At 36.0% G+C, this 21,108-nt stretch overlaps 1 protein-coding gene across 2 annotated transcripts in view; it reads left to right on the forward strand.

Moving 5' to 3' along the window:
- Window positions 1-21,108, forward strand: part of Decr1 (2,4-dienoyl-CoA reductase 1) — a 37,627-nt gene that overhangs the window by 11,715 nt on the left and 4,804 nt on the right. For both annotated transcript variants that reach the window (XM_004841963.4, XM_004841964.4), the window contains exons 2-6: window positions 5,980-6,182; window positions 7,714-7,771; window positions 7,883-7,969; window positions 8,905-9,052; window positions 16,817-16,916. In XM_004841963.4, coding sequence (XP_004842020.2) covers window positions 5,980-6,182; window positions 7,714-7,771; window positions 7,883-7,969; window positions 8,905-9,052; window positions 16,817-16,916 — 596 coding nt within the window. The remainder of the gene's footprint in view (window positions 1-5,979; window positions 6,183-7,713; window positions 7,772-7,882; window positions 7,970-8,904; window positions 9,053-16,816; window positions 16,917-21,108) is intronic.

Below are 21,108 nucleotides of genomic sequence, written 5' to 3' on the forward strand. Positions count from 1 at the left end.
ATAGTGGTTTTCATTATTATTAGGTAGTGACAAAGTTACCAGCCTACCTGTGCAAACTTCCTGATTCATCATCTTAATATAATGGTTTTGGAGGCGGGTGGCAGCCCTAAGTAAAACTGCCATTTAAGCAGAAAAAGATGATTGTAGGTTGCTTGGATTATCATGCTTTTGCAAAAGGATACCAAAAGAATAATAATAATAAACCAATTGCTTTGTTAACATGAAGCTAAAAGAAATATGATGACTGGCTGAAACAGCCAGATTTGCAGTTTTTTCTTCAATTATTTTATATGTGTTCTCAAATTATGTCTTTCCGTTATTTTTTTCCTGATTCTAAAATCAAATCATAATGGATAGATTTTGAAAATACTTAAATCCCGACAAACAGGAAAAAAACCTACCCTTAATACATCACTTAGAGATAATAACTATAAAGCAAAAGATAGACTCTGAAGCCACCCAGATCTTGGATTTGAGTCAGGTCTTTACTAATTTACCTTTTAAGGCTTTGGTGAGGAAAGTCTAGAGGACACACTGGCATATGGTAAATATTCAGTCTAGTACTCGTTGTTATTATTGTACTTTTTCTAAGCATTTTTTTTTGTAGTTAAGAACATACTGTATATTTGTTTCTGTTTTACTTCATATCATAAATATTTTCTTGTGTAATTATTTAGCTTATAGGAATACTGTAGAAGGAATGGTAGATTCTGGAGTTTTGATCTTTCAGTATCACCCAATTGGGGAATAATATCTATGCACCTGGTATGAGTCTGAAGCCTAGTAAGAGCTCAGAGGATAGGTACACAATGTGCAGGGTGGTTATCATGGGGCCTGAGGCCTTGTCAGCCCATATTTGATCATGGTCCTGCAACTTTGTCAATGTTTTAACCTCTCTGAGCCTGTCTTTTACAAGGAGGTAAAAATAGTACCTATTTTCATGTGGTTGTTGTGGTGATCAGTTTATTATCTAATCCTGGCACATGGTAACCACTTAATGAATGTTAGCTCCTGTTGCTATGGCCAACACTTGAAGTTTTTTTTTTTGTTAAATTCTTTTATTGGTACATTGTAGGTATACAACACAATTACATTTCTCATTGGGAATTGTACCTTTACACAATGCATCTCACTTCTTATTTTTTCCCCATTCCTAGTCCTCCCTATATCCCCTCCACCCTTCCCTATTTACAAAGACTTTAGGGTCTATTTTTGAGAATGACCCATGTGCAGCTGAGAAGAATGTGTATTCTGATTTTGTGGGGTGGAAGACTCTGTAAACATCTCTTAAGTTCATTTCTTCAAGAGTTCGATTGAGTTTGAGTATTTCATTACTTATTTTTCATCTAGTTGATCTATCTATTTGTGATAGTGGGGTGTTGAGGTCCCCCACTACAATTGTATTAGTGCATATATGACTTTTCATGTCCATTACTATTTATTTTATATAGTTGGGTGCACTAGGGTTTGGTGCATAGATATTTATGATTGTCATCTCTTCCTCTTGGATTCTTCCCTTTACAAGGAGGTAGTGTCCTTCTTTGTCTCTCTTAATCAGTGTTGGTTTGAAATCTACTTGATCTGCCAAGAGGATAGCTACTCCTGCTTTTTTTCAGGTTCCCGTCACATGGAGTATTGTTTTCCACCCTTTAACTTTCAGTCTATGAGTTTCCTTTTGAATGAAGTGTGTTTCTTGTATGCAGCATATTGTTGGATTTAGCTTCTTGACCAATTCTGCCAGTCTGTTTCTTTTGATTGGTGAATTAAGACCATTAACATTGATGGTTATAACTGATACATATTGACTTGTAATTACCATGACTTTTTGTTTTTGTTGGGTTCTCCCCCTTTCCATTTAATTTCTTGTCATGCCAGATGGGTTCATTCTGCTTTGCTTCTTGGGGTTGTGATCCTCAATGTCTGTTCCTAGGATATTGTCTAAAATTTTGTGGAGTGCTGGTTTGGTATTCACGAAGTTCCTAAGGTGCTCTTTGTCATGAAAGTATCTTATTTCTCCATCCATTTTGAAAGATAGTTTTGCAGGGTACATCAATCTGAGTTGGAGGCTGTTTTCCTTTAGGGCTTGGAATATGTCACTGCAAGCTCTTCTTGCCTTGATGGTTTGTGTTGAGAAGTCTTCTGTGATTCTGATGGGCTTTCCTTTGTATGTGATTTGTTTCTTTTCTCTGACTGCTTGGACAACTTTGTTCTTCTGTTGTGTTTCTGGAATCTTAACCATTATATGCCTATGTGTAGATTTTTTTTTGATCAAGGCTATTTGAAGTCCTATATGCCTCACTTATCTGTATGTCAAGCTCTTTTCCCCTGCTTGGGAAGTTTTCTGCCATTACTTCTGTGAATAGTTCTTTTACGTCATCTCCACTCTCTCCTGTTTCTTCATTGACTCCAATCAGTCTTATGTTATTTTTCTTTGCATCATCTAGCAGCTGCTGGATTGCTTTCTTGTGTTCCCTTCTAATTTTGAAGCAATTTTTCTTTTCCTGGTCATTAATTGCAGTCTTATCTTCTATATCTGAAATTCTGTCCTCACATTGGCCCATTCTGCTGTGTAGACTTTCAATGGAGTTTTTCATGTCCTGGAAATCTATTTGCATCTGTTTTATGGATTCCATTTGTTTCTTATATTGGGATTCCATCATGTTCCTGAGCTCCTCTCTAGATTTATTAATCATGTCTTGCACTAGGGGCACAATTTCTCCTGTTATCTGAGAAATTATTTGTGATTTCATTTTTTCCAGATCCCCTTTTGTTGCCAGTTCAGTGGGTCCAGGTGTTTGAGTATCAGAGTGTTCCATCTCATTTCCCTTTGGGGTTGCTGTAGGTGATCTGGAAGTCTGGTTTTGAGACTTATTTACGTTTTTCCTCATTTCGACTGGGGGGGTGGGGTGGGCAGGTGCTTTTGGCACCTGTGTGGATCACCTCCTCTGAGCTAGGAGAGGTGGTACAGGGGCTGGGAGTGGCAGTAGGGATGGTGGCCCAGAAGTCCCTTCCTCTGGGCCGGGCACAGTGGGACAGAATGTGGCCCAAAAGCCCTTTCCTCTGGGCTGGGGGCAGCGGGAGGGATAGTGGCCAGGAAGCCCCTTCCTCTGGACCAGGAGCAGTAGGATGGCTGCTCAGAAGCCCCTACCTCTGGGCTGGGAGTGGCGGGAGAGGGATGGTGGTCTGGAAGCCCCTTCCTCTGGGCTGGGAGCAGCGGGAGGGATGGTCACCAGGAAGCCACTTCCTCTGGACCAGGAGCAGTGGGACGGTGGCTCAGAAGCCCCTACCTCTGGGCTAGGAGCGGCGGGACCCAGTACTGTGTTCTGGTGCTCCAGTGTCCTCTGTGTCTTTGTAGTGTGGAACCAGGTGGCTGTACAGAGGAGCTGGGGTGGGGGTGGGTGTCCGGTGGATTGCTGCTGGGGCTTGGGCCAATTTGGAGTCTGAAGTTTGTTTTTAATGTCTAAATGTGAGAGAATATCAGTGGTTTTATTTTTTTTACATGTATAGTGATTATATACTAAAACATAAAACAGGGCAACACAAAATTTTTAGTTTAAATTGGATTGACCTCCCCCACTTCAAATATAATAGCAATAGTTTATCTGTTCTAAATGGATTGGCCAGAAGAAAACATGGGAAGAGGAATCTGATTTAATAAACCTTCTAAAGAATTATTATTATTATTATTGGTACCAGGGATCAAACTCAGGACCTTGTGGTTATGAGGCAGCGGCAGCACCACTGAGCTAAATCAGTGCCATTGAGCTAAATCCCTGACCCTTATAAAGAATTTTAAAATAATTTTTTCAGTAATTTAGAGATGGAATGTGCTTTTTACCCAATTATTCTTTGAAAAGACAATAATGCTTTATATTAGTTTTTTAAAAGTTAGATTCAGGCAAAATATGTGCAAATAATAGTGTTAGCATATGAAGAATCTTTATGATGCACTATGTACAACTGTAATTATTTTACTTGTATTGACTCATGTAACCTTATGGTGTTCTATGGAGAAGGTTTATTGCTTGTCCCCATTTTACAGAGGAACCACAGAAAGGTTATATAGCTTGCTGGTACTAGTTATACAACTAGAAAATTCTGCCCCGTGTTGGTTAGCTTCAGAGACCACTTTTTTTTCTTTTCTTCTTTTATTGGTACCTTTTAGGTGTACAATATAATGACATTCATCATTGGGAATTTGCACCTTTACATACTCTCTTGGTTCTTATTTTTTCCCCCTTCTCCTGCCCTCCCTTCAATCCCTCCATCCCTCCCTATTTACAAAGACTTTGTTTCCATTTTTTCATTTGTTTTTTGTTTTTTTTTTGGTACCGGGGATCGAACTCGGGTCCTTGCGCTTGCGTAGCAGGCATTGAAACCTCCATTTTTTCATTTTCTCATATTAATTCCATTCCCTTCTTTCCTTTCCCCTACCTCACCCACTTCCCCCTCCCCTTTGCCCCTTTTCTTCCTATTTCACTATAATTATCTATTATACTTTTTAGCCCTCATTTACACTTTCAGTTTCTCACACTAGAGAAACTATTCGGTATTTACACATGTGTCCTATTTATTTCACTTCAGAGTATTGCCTCAATGTGCATCCATTTAGCTATAAATGTCTCTAATTTCTCATTTTTGATGGCTGAGTAGTACTCCATTTTATAAAAAAAACACATTTTCTTTATCCAGTTCCCAGTTGATGGGAAATTGGGCTGTTTCCAAGTTTTAGCTATTACAAACTGTGCTGCTATGAACATGGGTGCACATATATCACTGTGGTATGATTCTTTTAATTCTTTGGGGAAGAACCCCAGCAGTGGAATAGCGGGGTCAAATGGGACTTCCAGTTCCAGTTCTTGGAGGTATCTCCATATTGATTTCCACAGTGGTTGCATCAGTCTACACTCCCACCAGCAGTGGAGCAGGGTTCCTCATTCCCCACAGCCCCACCAGCATTTGTTATTGGTTGATTTCATGATAGCAGCCATTCTTTCTGGAGTGAGGTGGAATCTCAGTTTTGTTTTCATTTGCATCTCTCAAATGACCAGTGATGTTGAACATTTCTTCATGAATTTATTTGCTATTTCTACTTCTTTGTCTGAGAAATGTCTGTTCATTTCAGATGCCCATTTTCAGATTGGGTCTTTAAATTTGAGAGATCTGATTTTTTAAAGTTCTTTATAGATTCGAGATAGTAGACCTTTGTCTGAGGGACTGCTGGTGAAAATTTTTTCCCACATTGTGGGTTGTCTCTTCACACTGCTGGTAGTTTCTCTTGCTGTGCAGAAGCTTTTTAATAAAACGAGATCCCACTTGTTGATTGTGCTAGTTCACAGGCAACTGGGGTTTTGTTCATAAAGTTTTTTTCTACCCCAATGTCTTCAAGAGTTCTACCTAACCTCTGTTCCAGCCAGTTCAGCATTTCTGTTTTTATATTTAGATCTTTAATCCATTTTGATTTTAGTTTAGTGCATGGTGAGAGATATAGGTCTAGTTTTAGTCTTTGGCAAGTTGAAACCCAATTTCTCCAGCATCATTTATTAAAGAGACTATGTTTCTTCCAGCGAGGGTGTTTTGCTCCTTTGTCAAAGATGAGGTGGCTGAGTGTGTCTGGAGTTGTTTCTGCGTCTTCTAATCTGTTTCATTGGTCTTCAGGTCTGTTTCTTTACCAGTACCATGCTGTTTTTATCACAGTAGCTTTGTAGTATAGTTTCAAGTTGGAGGTTGTAATACCCCCTGCCATGCAGAGACCATTTTTAAAAACCATTTCATTATGTTACTTAACACTCAGGAAAGAATAATAATAAAGTGCAATTGACTAAATATAAAAACACAGTGATTGCACTGATCCAGATATTTGTTAATATTAAATTTAAGAATAAGTTTAAAAAGTTAATCTCAAAAATAAAAAATAAAAATTAACTCTTCTGTAGAAATCCATGAATGTACAGTTCTTTTTTTTTTATTCCCTTTTAGTTTTTCAGTCATGGAACAAAAACATTATATCAAAACATTGAAGCTCCACAGTCTAAATTCTTTCGTCCTCTTCTAAAAGCTATGCTACCACCTGATACTTTTAAAGGAAAAGTTGCATTTATTACTGGAGGAGGTACCGGGCTCGGCAAAGCAATGACAACTTTTCTGTCCACCCTGGGTGCTGAGTGTGTGATAGCCAGTCGGTAAGTTTCACTCAAGAGTCACGTGACAGAGGAAACCATCTGTACCTCAATATATTGAAAGCACTGTTTACCAGCGTTGTTTGATTTGCATCTTAATCTTACAGGAATTGTTCCAGAGATTACTTAAATAAATGTCTTTGGTAAAAGTCAGTTATAATTTGAGATGATAGAAATAATGAGTTATGAAACTGGTGACATATATGCTCCTTAAATTCAGTGAGTTTTTTGGGGGGAGTATTGGGGTTGAACCCAGGGACTTAACAGTGAGTGACATCCCCAGACCTTTTTGTAGTTTTATTTGTTCATTTTGAGACCGTTTCTCACTAAATTGTTAAGTTATCTGGGCTGAGCTTGAATTTGTGATCCTCCTGCATCAGCCTCCCAGAGGGATGGGATTACAGCCAAACACCAGCACACTCAGGTAGTAGCTTCTTTTCTGTATGTAAAGATGAGGTTAAAAAGTTAAAAAGATAAGATTAAAAAATACTACTTTGAGGCTATATTACTTTCAGTGGGAGTGGTTAGGCTTACTGCTTCAATTCATAACTGACCTTGTAGCAGGATAATGGATACTGCAGTTTTCTTTAAGATTGGTATTTCAGGGCCTGGGATGTAGCTCAGTGGCACTGTGCTGGCTTGAGTTTGATCCCTGGTACCAAAAACAAACAAACAAACAAAAAACCAAAAAAGTTTGGTATTTCAGAACAACTGTTGTGATAAACATAGGAAGGATAAAGCCATGTGAAAGGAATATCTTCTTTTTTGAGTATATCCTGGCACTATAAATAAGTCTGGAGCTATAAAGACTGATCAAAACTCCACCCTTTCCTCCACTTTCGAATGGTATATAATTTTAGTAGTCATCTCAGTGAAAGTTATTATATCATTCATAAATGCAAATTGGCCAGAATTTCTTTTTTTGTTGCAATGTATTTAAAAGTTTTAAAATATTTTATTTTAATACTATATAATTTATCTTCATATATTTGTGTGTGTGTGTGTGTGTGTGTGTGTGTGTTTAAGGATGTAAGACAATGTGTACAGGTTATCTGAACCTATAACTTTGTACTAAAACCTACTAACATAGCATAAATGTATTTTTTTTTTTGGTACCAGGGATCAAACTTGGGTCCTTGCACTTGTGCAGCAGGCAGTGAAACCACTGAGCTAAATCCCTAGCCTGCATAAATGTATTTTCTTTGTGAAGCTAGCTTGGATGAAAGCACAGATACAATGATTATAATTAAGAAAATTTAAATCTATGAGTAGATAATGCCAAAGTGATTGGTGTAAAAGTAACTGATTCAATGAATTAGTATCAGACAGGTAAAAATTGTTTGAATTTAACTTTCAGAAAATGAATTCATTCAAATTGATTTGTGTTTAGATATAACTCTCACACTTCAGCATAAATGCTTGTCTTTCAGGTGTAGATTCTCTGTGTCCTTTAATTTATGGAACTAGAAAGAAAAATATAATAAGAAGTCATTTCAGAATTCATACAAAATACCTGCCATGTGTTTATTTCTAGGAACATCGATGTTTTGAAAGCTACTGCAGCACAGATTTCTTCTCAAACTGGAAATAAGGTACATTAAACAGCAGTTATTTAAATTACGTGTAGGAATTGTAATTTGTATCAATATCTGGTTTTAAGAAGTCTAGAAAATGTAAGGTTTTTTTTTTCTATTCTTTTGCAGGTTCATGCAATTCAGTGTGATGTGAGGAACCCTGCTATGGTTCACAACACTGTGATGGAACTGATCAAAGTTGCAGGACATCCTGATGTAAGTGTAATGGTGATGAAACCAAAGCACACGGCTTTTAATGTTGATAACACTCACCAGGATGCACAAAGGAAATAAACTATTCATGTGCACAAGAGCTGTGTTGAGAAGGATTTATTTTGTTTCCTTAAGAAAATGTCAGCTTGGGTTGAAGCAGGGAAAAGATTAGAAGGACTACTTCCTTCCAGGAACAGTTTAAAGGTGCATTTATAATCACAGAACAAACTTAATTTCACTTTATTTAAATAAGATTGTGAAATAATGAGAACAGTTATCCAAGAATACAATATTTAGTTTAAATGACTCATAGTATTTGCTTTTCCTAATAGTTTTTGCTTTTCATTCTCAATGGAAGAAAGCAGTACAAATTAGGAAAACTACAAGAATTTCCAAATTTCTCCTTGTAAGACCTGAGATATAAATAAATATTTTGCTGTTATTTGGTTCATTTATTAGAGAGAATTGATTTGTTCCCAATAGTCTGACTTTTCATTGTTAAAGATATTTTCAGATAGACCAGTAATATTGAATCTGCTGTAGAATTAAGCAGAACATTTATTGATAATGAAGAAATAGGTCACCAACCAAGAATTTCATTAAATTAAATGACACTAGAAATTGAAAGGCATTTCTTGAGGTTCCTTGAAATAAAGTATAGTCACATGATAAATATGCTTAATCTGTATTTGTTTTCTTAATAATGGAGTGTACTCTAATTTAAAGATAGGATTAGGATTCTGGAATTGGGAAATAATGTGATTTTTATAGGCTCCAAAAACATAAAAGCAAGCCAGATCTCATGGTATTATATTGTATCTATGAACTTTAGCTGTATTATATCATTTCAATTAATAAATTTTGGAAATAAAGGCCTTGGAGGAAGAGTGTTCTTTTTCATCCAGAAGTTTCTATAATTTGTCTTATTCATTTATTAGATTGTGATAAACAATGCAGCAGGGAATTTTATTTCTCCCACTGAAAGACTCTCTTGTAATGCTTGGAAGACCATATCTGACATAGTTCTAAATGGTACAGCTTATGTGACACTGGAAATTGGAAAGCAACTAATTAAAGCACAGAAAGGTATGTTTATTTATTCATCCCATGTTGGGCCATATTCATTTATTCTTCTCATTTTCAGTATTAAGCTCCTACTGTGCACACGTTCTGTGCTAAATGTTGGAATACTTTAAGAACTAAACGAGAGAAGTCTACTCATTCAACTCACATTGTAATGAAAAAGATACATAAATTTCATACAGTATGATATAAGCCATACTAAATAAGTGTTTCAAGTGCATTGGAAATCTGGAGACAGGAATAACTAACTCTTCCCTAGGGTCAGTGATCAGATTGAGGAATGAAGTGGCATTTGAGTAGAATTTTCAAAAATCTAAATGTGAAGGAGAGGAAGGAAATGTGAAAGTCGCTGGATAGAGGCGTGTTGGAGGGAAGAAGCAGAAGTGTTTAGGGAATGATAAAGAATTAGATGTTCATAGGGAAGGGGAGAGAGAACCATATGAAATGATTATGGGAAGGTGGGTTGAAGTGTAACTGGGAAAGTTCCAATACCAAAATAAAGAGTGTATTGGTTGGGGTTATCTAGAGGAACAGAATCAAAAGGCAAAGAGATTTAGTAAAATTATGCAAGGGGATTTTTCAGATAGACTCACAAGATCCAAGGCAAGATAGTCCAATATGGCCACCTGTGTGCTGGGGAGCCAGAGGATCCAGTAGGTGCTCAGTTCCTCAGAACAAGAAGGATCAAAGATGCTGTGCCTGTTTGAGACTGAAGGCCTGGAGACTCTCCACAAACTGGAGTTTGATATCCACAGGCAGTGGCAGTTGCAAAAGATGCACCAACCTCAAGTACAATGAGCTTTTCGAAATGCAGGTGGACTTCCTCCTTCTTCCAGTTTCATTCCATCTGGGCTGCAAGCCTATTGGATGGTGCCACCTACAATGAGGTTGAGTCTTTTCCCTTCAGTTTGCTGGCTTACATGTCAGTCATTTCTGGAAAGACTGTACTAATCTGCTAGGTGAGTTTTAATCAAGTTGACAGTCACTGATTAAGGGTTACAGGGAATTTGATGTTAATTCTTTCCATTGAAGGTGTGTCATGAACAATGTGACTCAATTGGAAAGGTTGCTGGCAGCCATGTTGGGAGATGGGAAAGTTTGAAGAAATCCATTCAGGAGAGTTTTTGGCTTTGGGAGGATGTGGATATGTGGCATGGGAGATAAAGTAGGAGACGTTTAGAAGATCAGCAGGCCTAGAAATGAGAATTTTTAGCTTGGGTGAATAGTTTGGATGATGATGACATCAATGAGATTGAAAGGAAAGTAGATTAGGATGGAAAATTTTCAAACATTTTTGTTAGTACTTTGAATGGATTTCTTTATTGAAGTTTATATAAATAATAAATTGTATAATGTATGTATGTGTCTAGAACTGGCATACTTACTTGCTGACTTCTGTGTACCAGGAAAAGTGCTGCATTCCTGAAGCAGAGGTGGCGAAGACTCTGTCCCTGAATAAATTAGGGTTGGGACTTGAGGGATGAGGCTTTTTGTCAGAAAGCATTCTGAAAAGGGACAAGAAGGAAAAATCCTTTCTCTTTAGAAGATGGCCTTTGAGGCTTGAGGGGGTTAAGCAGGGCATGGAGGTGATTCAGAGGTTCAGTTTCTTCTATGCAACATGGATAATCCTCAAGCCAGCTTGAGAAAGGATGGAGACACAGATGGGAGGATGATAGAGAGGCATTGCTTTTTTAAATAAATCCTTTCTCCATGCAATTTTTGAAATAGAAATCTCTAGTCACTCATTTTCACTATAGCAAAATGTAAATGATTTAGATTTGGAGGTTAAGTGATATATATTTTTTTTATTTGGTTTTTTCCCCAGTAGGGAGAGACAAAATTGGGGAGGGAGATAAGAAAGGGTGAATTGACTTCTCTTTCCTTGATCTTTGTATCTCTTCTCTGTCTGCCTCTGTCTGATTTCTTCTTTCCCCAACTCTTGCTCATGTTCTGTTTCTTTATCTTTTTGCCCTTGTGAGCTTTTCATTTTTGGTTCTCTGTTTTTCTTTACCTCTGTCTCTTTCATTACTTTGTCTTTCCCTGCTTGATTATCTCTTTATCTCTTCCCTTGCCCATCTCTGTGACCCTGAGATTTGTCTGACTCTCTCCTCATTATTGTCTTTCATTTTAACATAGAGTTAGATCTATTTTTATTCATCACACTGAATTAAAATTCTATGGGTTTCATTAAAAATATATTAGGTAAGGCTTTTTAAAAAATGGAAGCCAGTTTTTATTCCTCCAAGATTCCTGTCAGTTATTGATGCTGTAATCTGACAGTTTGAAGAACTTGGCCTCCAAGGCTAAGGAGAGTACAGTGCAAAGGTCTTCTGGTAGTGGATCAATAGTAAAAGATCTCTAGGTCTGGGGATTTAGCTCAGTGGTTCCGCCGCCTGCCCTGCAAGTGCAAGTTCGATCCCTGGTACCAAAAAACCCCCAAACAAAAGAAAATAGTAAAAGATCTCCAGTTAATGATTCCTCAATTGTGTAATATGTGTGAGCCTGGAAGTCAGTTCAGGGAGCAATATACAGTAGTTATTAGAAGTACATTAGGTGGTCTAGCATCTAGGAATTCCATCAAGAGAAGATAATGGGCAGTCAGGTGGGTGAAGGTGAGGATACCAGCAACTGTAAGATAGAAGCTCACTTGCTGGGGCAGGAATTGTTGGCAACATGCATTTAGGGGACAGCAGGTGACAGAGAATCAGAAGCACTGTGGCCCCTATTGGGGCAGAGAAGCTAGATTTAGAAAGATAAGCAGTCGTGATGCAAAATTTACAGTTATGAACAAATGAAAGATGTAGGAAACTTCTATAAATGTTTTGCAAATATTTTCTCCATCAGTGGCTTGTCTTTCATGTCCTCAATAGTGACTTCTAAAGAGGAAAGGTTTTTAATTGTGATGTCCAGTTTTTCTTGCATAGCTCAGGCCATTTTGAGATTCTGAGAAATCTTTGCCTAATGCAGAGTCATAAGTAACTAATGCATTTTGAAGTTTTAGTTTCTTTCAGTTTCTACTTGTAGCATTAGGTCCATGATCCAACTGAGATAATGTTTGTGAAAGGTATGAGGTAACAATTGAGGTTAATTTTTTGTTTGCATATAGCTATCCATCCTTTCCTCACTGAATTACCTTGGAACTTTTGTCAAAATTGTCTAACTATAGTTATTGTCTAACTATAGTTAACTATATCTATCTATCTATCTATATTTTATATACATGTCAATTTTTGAACTTATTTTGTTCTTCTGATCTATGTGTCTCTCATTATTAAGTATTTTTATTATATAAACATATACCATGTATTTTATATATTCCATATTGATTAGCTTCGATATTAACTTGAAATGAGGTAGACTGTGTCCTTCAACTTTCTTCTTTGTTAAAATTGTTTTGGTTCTTTTATGTCTTTTGTGTTTTCATGGAATTTTTAGAATTAAATTGACAATTTTTACAGAAAAGCCTCGAGATTTTGACTGGGATTGTGTTCAGTTTATATTGGAGAAAATTAACATTTGAACAATATAACATCTTCCAATCCATCATTATATCTCTCCATTTAGTTAGGTCCTCTTTAATTTCTATCAGGAGTATTTTACTGTGTTCAGGATATAGCTCTTGGATGTATTTTCTTGGCTTTAGTATTTTATATTTTTTGACCGTGATGCACATGGTATTTTCTAAATCTTATTTTCTGATTGCTTGCAGTATTTAGAAATACTATGGGCTAGTTTATGTACTGACCTTTTTCTCGAGAGCTTGCTAAATTTACTTAATAGCTCTTACATCCTTTGTGTTAGATTCCTTTGATTTTTTTTAACATTGATGATATTGATGAAAAATAGTATTTTTCTATCTTCTTTCCTAGTATGTGTGCCTTTCACTTCTTTTTTTCCTTTTAAGATAGGACCTCCAGTGCAATGCCGAATGAGAGTGGTGAAAACGCATCTCTGTTTTGTTCCTAATATCAAGAACAAATCAAATAGCATTTCTTCCTGACATTAGGAGGAAAGTACATTCAACATCAGTTATGATTTACTTGTAGGTTTTTGTAAACGTCCTTTACCAGTCTGAGAATTTTTCTTTCTCTATCTAGTTTACTGATATCTTAAAAAGAAAATAATGGATAGGTTTGAATTTGTCAAGTCCTCTATTTATCAAGATGGTCATATTTTTAACTTGTTAATATGAATTACATTTATATCGTTAAAAAATGATCCCAGAATTTTATTTCTGTCTTAAATTATGAGGGATTATTTATTTGCATACTGCTGGATTTATTTTGCAAAAGAATTTTTTTGGTACCAGGGATCGAACTTGGGACCTTGTGCTTGCAAGGCAGACGACAGAACTACTTAGGTAAATTCCTGGCCCCTTATTTTGCTAAAGATTTTTAAGCTCACTTTTTCAGCTTTCAGTCGTTACTTTTGAGTTTCTCAGAGCCATTCTGTATTTGCTTAGTCCAGGGGTCAGCCAAGGATTTGAGAGTTTATATACAGATGTTGTTTCCTCCTTTCCAGCTGCTCTGTCCTGTGGAAGCAGGTTATATGTTGGCAACCGTCCTGCCTTTGAAATTGATAGTATGTTCAACATAAATCCATCACATGCCCCTTGTGCCACTGTCAAAGACATTAGATCTAAGTGTTCAACATAGTGATACTCTTCATATTTAGACTTTTTTCAGAATTTCTGTGGTTGTTTTTTGGTGGTAGTGGAGATCGAACTGAGGATCTTGCACATGCTTTATCCCTGAGCTCCATCCCAGGGCCTTTATATTTTATTTTTGAGACAAGGTCTTGCTAATTTAACCAAGTTGGACTTCAACTTGTAATTTTCCTGCACCAGCCTCCTGAATAGCTGAGAGTTTGGGTGTGTGCTGCCATGCCTGGCTAGACTCTTGGATGAATATTTTGCAAATATTTTCTTTCTTTCTTATGTCTTATGGTTGGAAAAATATATCAGTTTAATCTTACTTGGAAGATAGTGGACTTTCTATTGGAGCATTTGCTGTGTATAAGTAATTGTCCCTTTTCGAGTAGTTTTCATACTTTTGCTGTCAGAATGATGCAGTTAGCACCTGATACTGTAATGGAGCCCACAGATGTTCTATGTCCCTCCTTTTTCAGAATAAGATTCTAGCAACAAAGTAGTTTTCAGAGATCTGAAAGTCTGAGTTCGATATATAAAAGATGATACCAGAATGACTAAGGTATCCATTCTTATTTCTCATAGTCTCAAAATGGCATTCCTACCTCCTCCTCCTCCCCCATGTTCTCCAGGGTGTACTGAATTTTGTTTCTATTCTGAAAAATGCTGAGGGAAAGAGAAACTAAATATGTTAAGAGAAGAAAAACTTACCTGGATGTTCTTCAAATATGTTTCTTGTAGTCTTTAAATTTTTTAAACCATGTTTTGGAAAACATAAGTGTATATTGATTCTTCTGCAAATATAAACTTATTTTCTTATCTGGTTTTATGTCTGAATAAGAAATAGAACATCACTGATTCCTCAGGAGCTAAAGATCACACTTCTAATCTCTGATTTATTCAGTTAATTTGAAAATCTTTACTATGCCCCATTCTACTTATATAGTTAGTGTCACTTTGTAGTATACCTTTATGCAGAGATTTTTTTAAAAAGAAATTTAAACACAAGAATATTTTTTCCATTTACACACATATTTACCATTTCTGATACTGGTCATTCCTTTTCATGATCTGAGTTTCTATCTAGTATCATTTTTATTTAGCCTAAATAATGTCCTTTAAAATTTCTTGTAGGACAGGTCTAGTGGCAGTGATTTCTCTCAGCATTTGAATATTAGAAAAATAGCAACCTCATTTTTTTTCTAAACTCTTGTTTTATTAGTATATGTTTGAGATACACAATAATTACTTTCATCTTGGAGAACTGGTGCCTATACATATCATGCCTTGATCATTTTTACTTCCTCTTCCATTCCCTGTCAACTTCATTTCTGAAGTATACTTTTGCTGGATAAATAATTTATAGTTGACAATTTTTAAAATTTCAGCATTTTAAAGATGTTATTCCATTGTCTTCTAGCTTACATTGTTTCTGGTGAGAAATCAGTGAACATTTTTATCAGTGTTTCTTCATTTATATTGTTTCCTCCTTCTACTCCTCATTAGTATTAAGATTTTTTTATCACTAGTTTGAAGTAATTGATTAAAATATGCCACAGTGCCCTCTCTCATTATCTTGCTTGGGATTTGTTTAGTTCTCTAGAATTATATATTGTTTTTACTAAATTTGGAGTTTTTTTCAATCTTTATCTCTCAGGTACTCTTTTTTCTTATAGAATTATATATGCACACACACATATATATATATGTTAAAGAGCTAAATATTATTCCATAGGTCCTTGAGGCTTTGGTCTTTTTATCCTTCCAACTTCTTTCCTTTCTGTCCTTCATTTTTAACATAGTTTATATTGCTGTCTTCAAATTCATAGATGTTTTCTTCTACAGTTAAGCTTATTCATTTATTTTTAAAAATTTCACATAATACATATTCCTGGTTTAACAATTCTGCTTATAATTTTATATTTTCTTATATTTACCTTTTCTTTGAACTCTTTTCACATATAATAACATTCTAAAGGCCTTTGTCTGCTAATTTTATCATCTCTGTCATTTCTGAGATGCTTTATATTAATTTTTCTCCTGGTTATATTTCTAAGTCTTTTTATGTGTAATGATTTTTAATTATATGCAGAAAGTGAATGTTGTTATTGTATGTGCATGGGTTTTTAATTTTTCTTTGAGATGTATTGAGTTTTATTTCTTAAATCATTTTAAGTCTCATTTTTAAGATTTACTTGAGCGAACATAGAGCCTAATATTGGGCTAATTTATCTCTTCTGCTAAGGCACATCTTTTCTGAGCTCTCTATAGAAAGCCCTGTATATTCAATGAAGTTTCTTAGAACTGTGTCCTCAGCTCTATGTGAAGCTTTGCAATTGTTTATCTTATAGCTCTGGAGAAGTCAAATTTCATCCTCATATGGATGGCTTGCCATTTGGCCAGACTCGAGACTCTGTGAAGATCCATGGAGCTTGTCCCAGCGTACTTTTCTCCTTAGGTGAACTCTTACTCAGAAAGCTCAGTTTCTTTAGCCTTCATAGACTCTACTGTCTCATCTCCTTAACTCAGTGCAATTCTCTGCTTGGATTCCTGTTAAGCTACAGTCTATGTAGTATGTTCAGACCAAAAAAAAAAAAAAAGTGATGCAAAGGCTCATTTCATTCATTTTCCTTCTCCAAAAGATCCCTGTCCTTTTCTGCTCACTGTACAGTATCTGAAAATAGTTGTATCATTTGTCTCGTGAAACAGATATAGCAGTAGGGCAAGTCTACTTGGTTGGTCTTTCATAATTTTATTTAATTCTGATGTATTCTTATTTAATTGGTACTTAGTTAATGGGAATTCTATCCAGCTGGCTATTACAAGAGTGTTACAAGTATATGCCTCTGAGATTTGTGGATTAGTATTGACTGATTGGGTGTAGAATATTCAAAGTAAGTGCAGACTGGGCTACCTAATGCCAGCCAGATTAGTAGCAAGGCAAAACAATATTCTTAGATTACTATCTCATTCATATATGGCTAGTAAAGTTTTTAGTTTTTAATGCTTCAGCTTTTGTTATACCCTTTTGAGTCAAATCTTATTTTTGTAAATCATATTTCCCTAATATACATTGATATAGCTGTACTGTTAATAACCCATGTCTTTTAAAATTTCAGGAGCAGCATTTCTTGCCATTACAACGATCTGTGCTGAGACAGGATCTGGTTTTGTTGTACCAAGTTCTTCTTCCAAAGCTGGTGTAGAAGCCATGAACAAGTGAGCCTTCTACATTAATAATGATGCTGAAGATAAATAAAGTACTTTGGTAACTCATGGAAGTAAATTCTTGCTTTCTGGTTTTCATCTAGAGAGAAGTAAAAAAAGACAAATTTGGATTCACCAAGAGACACTTTCTGTTTCCGATGAGTCCTATTTACCTAAAACAGCATTTTCCAGTAGAATTTTGTTTAGTGATGGAAATGTTCTATAGATCTGCAATATCCAATACCCACATGTAGTCATTGAATCATTGAAACACAGCCACTGTGACTGAAAAACTGAATTTGAAAATTTTAAAGAGTCACATGTGGCTAATGTCTTTAGATGTCACAGGACTTTTTGTCATTCTGTGTGTCCTTACTGGTGCTGTTCCTAACCTTGTAAACAATCGTCATCCTTTTATTGTACCTACTGTATAAGATTAATGGTACTAACACAGACCATGAGCACTTGCCAAGTCTAGTCCTTTGCTCAGCAGAGAATGATTGCTCTTTGAATTTTTTTTCATTGGCCTTTTCCATTGCCTTTGTTATAATGGAGCATTCTCATCATTGCTTATCTGGCTATTGTAATAGTCCTATAGTATATTTCTTTGTTATAAGTCTCTTTCCCTTTCATTTTTAAAATTAATATTTCCACCAAAATTATCTTTCTAAAAATACATATCTGCTTATGACATTGTGTAGCTAAAAACGTTAGCTCATGTTCTGTTACTGTTTGGAATAAAACCCAAACAGCATGGCATTCTAAATAGACTTGTCTAGGCCTTTGTTTATTTGTTTATCATCTACCAACTGTGAGCCTGCCAGTGTCGTAGGTACCAGGGATATGGTAGATATGGAAATAGAACAGTCTTTTTTCTCACCTGATCTCGTATCATTCCACCCATTATTCCTGTGCTTTATTTGCTTTAACTATTTCTTGTTCCCTTAAATGTGCCATATGTTTGTATCTAGGTTATGCTGTTATTAAAATTTGCTGTGATATGTTGCTTAATTTCAAGGCTTTTATCACACCAACTGTTCTGGGATATTTCCTCTCATTATCTTCAAGAATTAACCATTCATTATCATTCCTTAAAACTTTGTTTAATCCAGTTTTTTTATTCATTAAGTTTATTGGTACATTTTAGGTATACAATACAATGACATTCATCTTTGGGAATTTGTACCTTTACATGGTATATCTTTGTTCTTATTTTTTCCCCATTCCCCTGCATGTTTAATCCGATCTTATGAGACAACAAACACTGAAAAATGAATTCTGAGATGTAGGTAGTTTATCAGGGTGGCAGGGCACAGAAAGAAGGGTGTGTTAGATCTTTGGATGTGACAGGCTATAACTGACTTCCCCACTAGGGTGTGAGCTCAATGACACAAGGGCCCATATGTTTGAATCTTCATTACCTAGTAGGATCTGGTACATAGTTTGTGCTCAGTGCTTGTTGAACTACAGTTTTGCTCTTCTCTCCCTGGAGTACCAAAGAACTTTTAACATTTAGATCAATAGTACAAATTTGTTTGAGATAGAAAGTACTGTTTTTTTTTGTCGTAGTCCACTTTGTGCTGCTATAACAGAATGCCCAAGACTAGGCATTTTCTAAACAACAGAAATTTATTTATTCAATAGTCTAGATGCTAGAATGTTTAATAGCAAGGTGCCTGTATCTGGCAAGGACCTTTTTGCTGAATCATCAAGACAGCAAGAAGGGGCTGAATTCAGTTTATAATAAGCCCACTCTTACTATAACAAACACATTCTTGAGATGACATTTATCCATTCAGAGGGCAAAGTCCTCATGACTTAATCACCCCATTTTAGGTCCCACCTTCCAAACTTTGCATTGTGGATTAAGTGTCTAATAAAAGCCCTTTGAGGACATATTGAAACCTAGCAACTATTCAAACTTGAGTGTTAGTATGAATAATTACTTTAAAAAAATGTCAGAAACTATTAGTAATAAAGGATTAGCAGCAGCAGGTGTACAATATCAATATTTATTTTGTTGCAACCTTTGAATCTTATTAGAAGCTTCAGTATCATGTCCTTTAAGGACTGTGATTCTCTTCATGTTCCTGCCTAATGTATTGCACTTAACAGATGCACGTGGCTTCCTTTACAGCCCCAGCCCTTACTGACCCTCTTTTCATACATTATAGGACAGAGCCATATTGTACATGTCCTATAGATTCCCAAATTCTGCATGTTGTTTGTGCCTTTGTGTTTTACTCATACTGACCTCCTAGACCTGGGATGTCTTTTTCTATCCTTCTCCCTGTAAACACCCATCCTCTTTTTTTTTTTTTTTTGGTACCGGAGATTGAAATCAGGTCCTTGGGCTTGTGAGGCAGCCACTGGAACCACTGAGCTAAATCCCCAGCCCAAACACCCATCCTCTTCTTACCCCTGCCTCCTGTAGCAAACACCTAACCTTTCTTTTTTTTTTTTTTTTTTTTTGTACTGGGGATCGAACTTGGGTCCTTGCGCTTACGCAGCAGGTGGTGAAACCACTGAGCTAAATCTCCGGCCACCTAACCTTTCTTAAAGTGTCAGCTCGAATACAACCTCTGTATGGAAACCTTCTCCTTCACTTTCAGGTTGCTTAGGTGGCTTTTCTTTCAATGAGCCATGGCACACTTTATGCACTTACTAAGTCACATTTTCCTTATACAGCCAAACTGACCTCTCTTAGGAGAGGGAGAGAAAGCTTCCCTGAGAACAGAGATTGATTTCCTTGCTAGACGCTAAAAAATACTTACAGAATGTTGGCTCATGGTAAGCACTTGTTGAACAACAATAATAATGCCTAACACATATCGGTACATTGTGGTTAGCATATTATCACATGGAGTGAACTATATGAGATGGATTCTTTATCCTATTACAACAGTTCTTTGGTATATAAACTAGCCTAATGAGAGCTGGTAGATCATGCCAACAGGAGAAAAAAGAAAAAACTACCTAGCACATCTCTGAGCAAAAGTAGGATGGTTTTTCTTCTGGACAGGTTTCTACCATAGGTTGCTCTGTTTTTCACAGGATGAAATAGACTCTGCTTGGTTGAGTAATTCTGTTAAGACATAAAGTTACTGCTTCTTTAGTAGTTTGGAGTAGATACCCTGTAGGAACATCCTGGGGTAAGTGGGATCATGAATAAAAGTTTCACTCTTAGCTCAACTTATGTATGACTTGCCTGAAAGAGAGGAAGCCTACCCATTTTTCTAAAATGCACCTGTGAGTTCAGTTAGATTAACATCTGTACTAGATCACATATCCCCTCTTCCACAGAACTAGTTTTACTGAATTGGCCTTTGAAATGATGCTGTCAGACTTTATGAATGGATATCTTATGGTTTCATAAAACTTACCCCCATTTTATCTATTAGAAAGATACAATGTCTTAAGGGCATTATTATATTACACAGTTATACAGTTTTCTTTTGTAAGTCTTCTAGGAAGAAATATTTTTCTGATTTGTTTTGTTTTAGAAACATTTGTGCTTTCCCTGAGCAATTTTAGCTTGCTTTTTCCTTTTGGGCACTGTGAACTGTGTAACTGATTAGGCTTACTTTTTAATTTTAATTTATTTCTTGATACATGTTTATGACACATGACTACTTTTATTGTAGGGAGTTGATACATGTACAAGACACAGCTTAATGCTTTTTTACATCCTGTTCCCTTCTACTCCTTACCCCCTCCTTCCGCTTCTTGGTCCCTTCTCATTTGCAGTAGATCTATCTCCCTGTTTCCTTTTATCTATTTTTTATTTAGCTCTTCGTTTATGCTTTTTATACTTTTTCCTATACTTTCATAGGATTTCTCCTATGAGTGCTAGGCTTACCATGTTTATATAAGATCATGAAAATTTGCAACCTGCCTTTTGCAATTATATGAAACATCATAATACACTTAGATATGAATTTCTTTCTCAGCCCTTTTATATTTCCCTCTCCTTTTTGCTCTTGCCTCCTTTGCTTCTTCCTTTCCTTTCTTCCTCATTGCATTTTTTGTGCTCTTTTTTTTAAAAGCTACCTTGAATCATTGTTTGAACCTAGATATATATGTATATATATCTATATACCAGTATAAATTCATAAAATAAGTCTAGATTGAAAAAAATTTAGACCCGTGCATCAAATATGTTGTAAAAACAGATTGCATCAAGATAACATGTTTGCTATTAGTG

Source organism: Heterocephalus glaber, unplaced genomic scaffold (assembly GCF_053883595.1).
Source record: "Heterocephalus glaber isolate CG9 unplaced genomic scaffold, H.glaber_assembly_v1.0 deba00001553, whole genome shotgun sequence".
Classification (NCBI taxonomy): Eukaryota; Metazoa; Chordata; class Mammalia; order Rodentia; family Bathyergidae; genus Heterocephalus; species Heterocephalus glaber.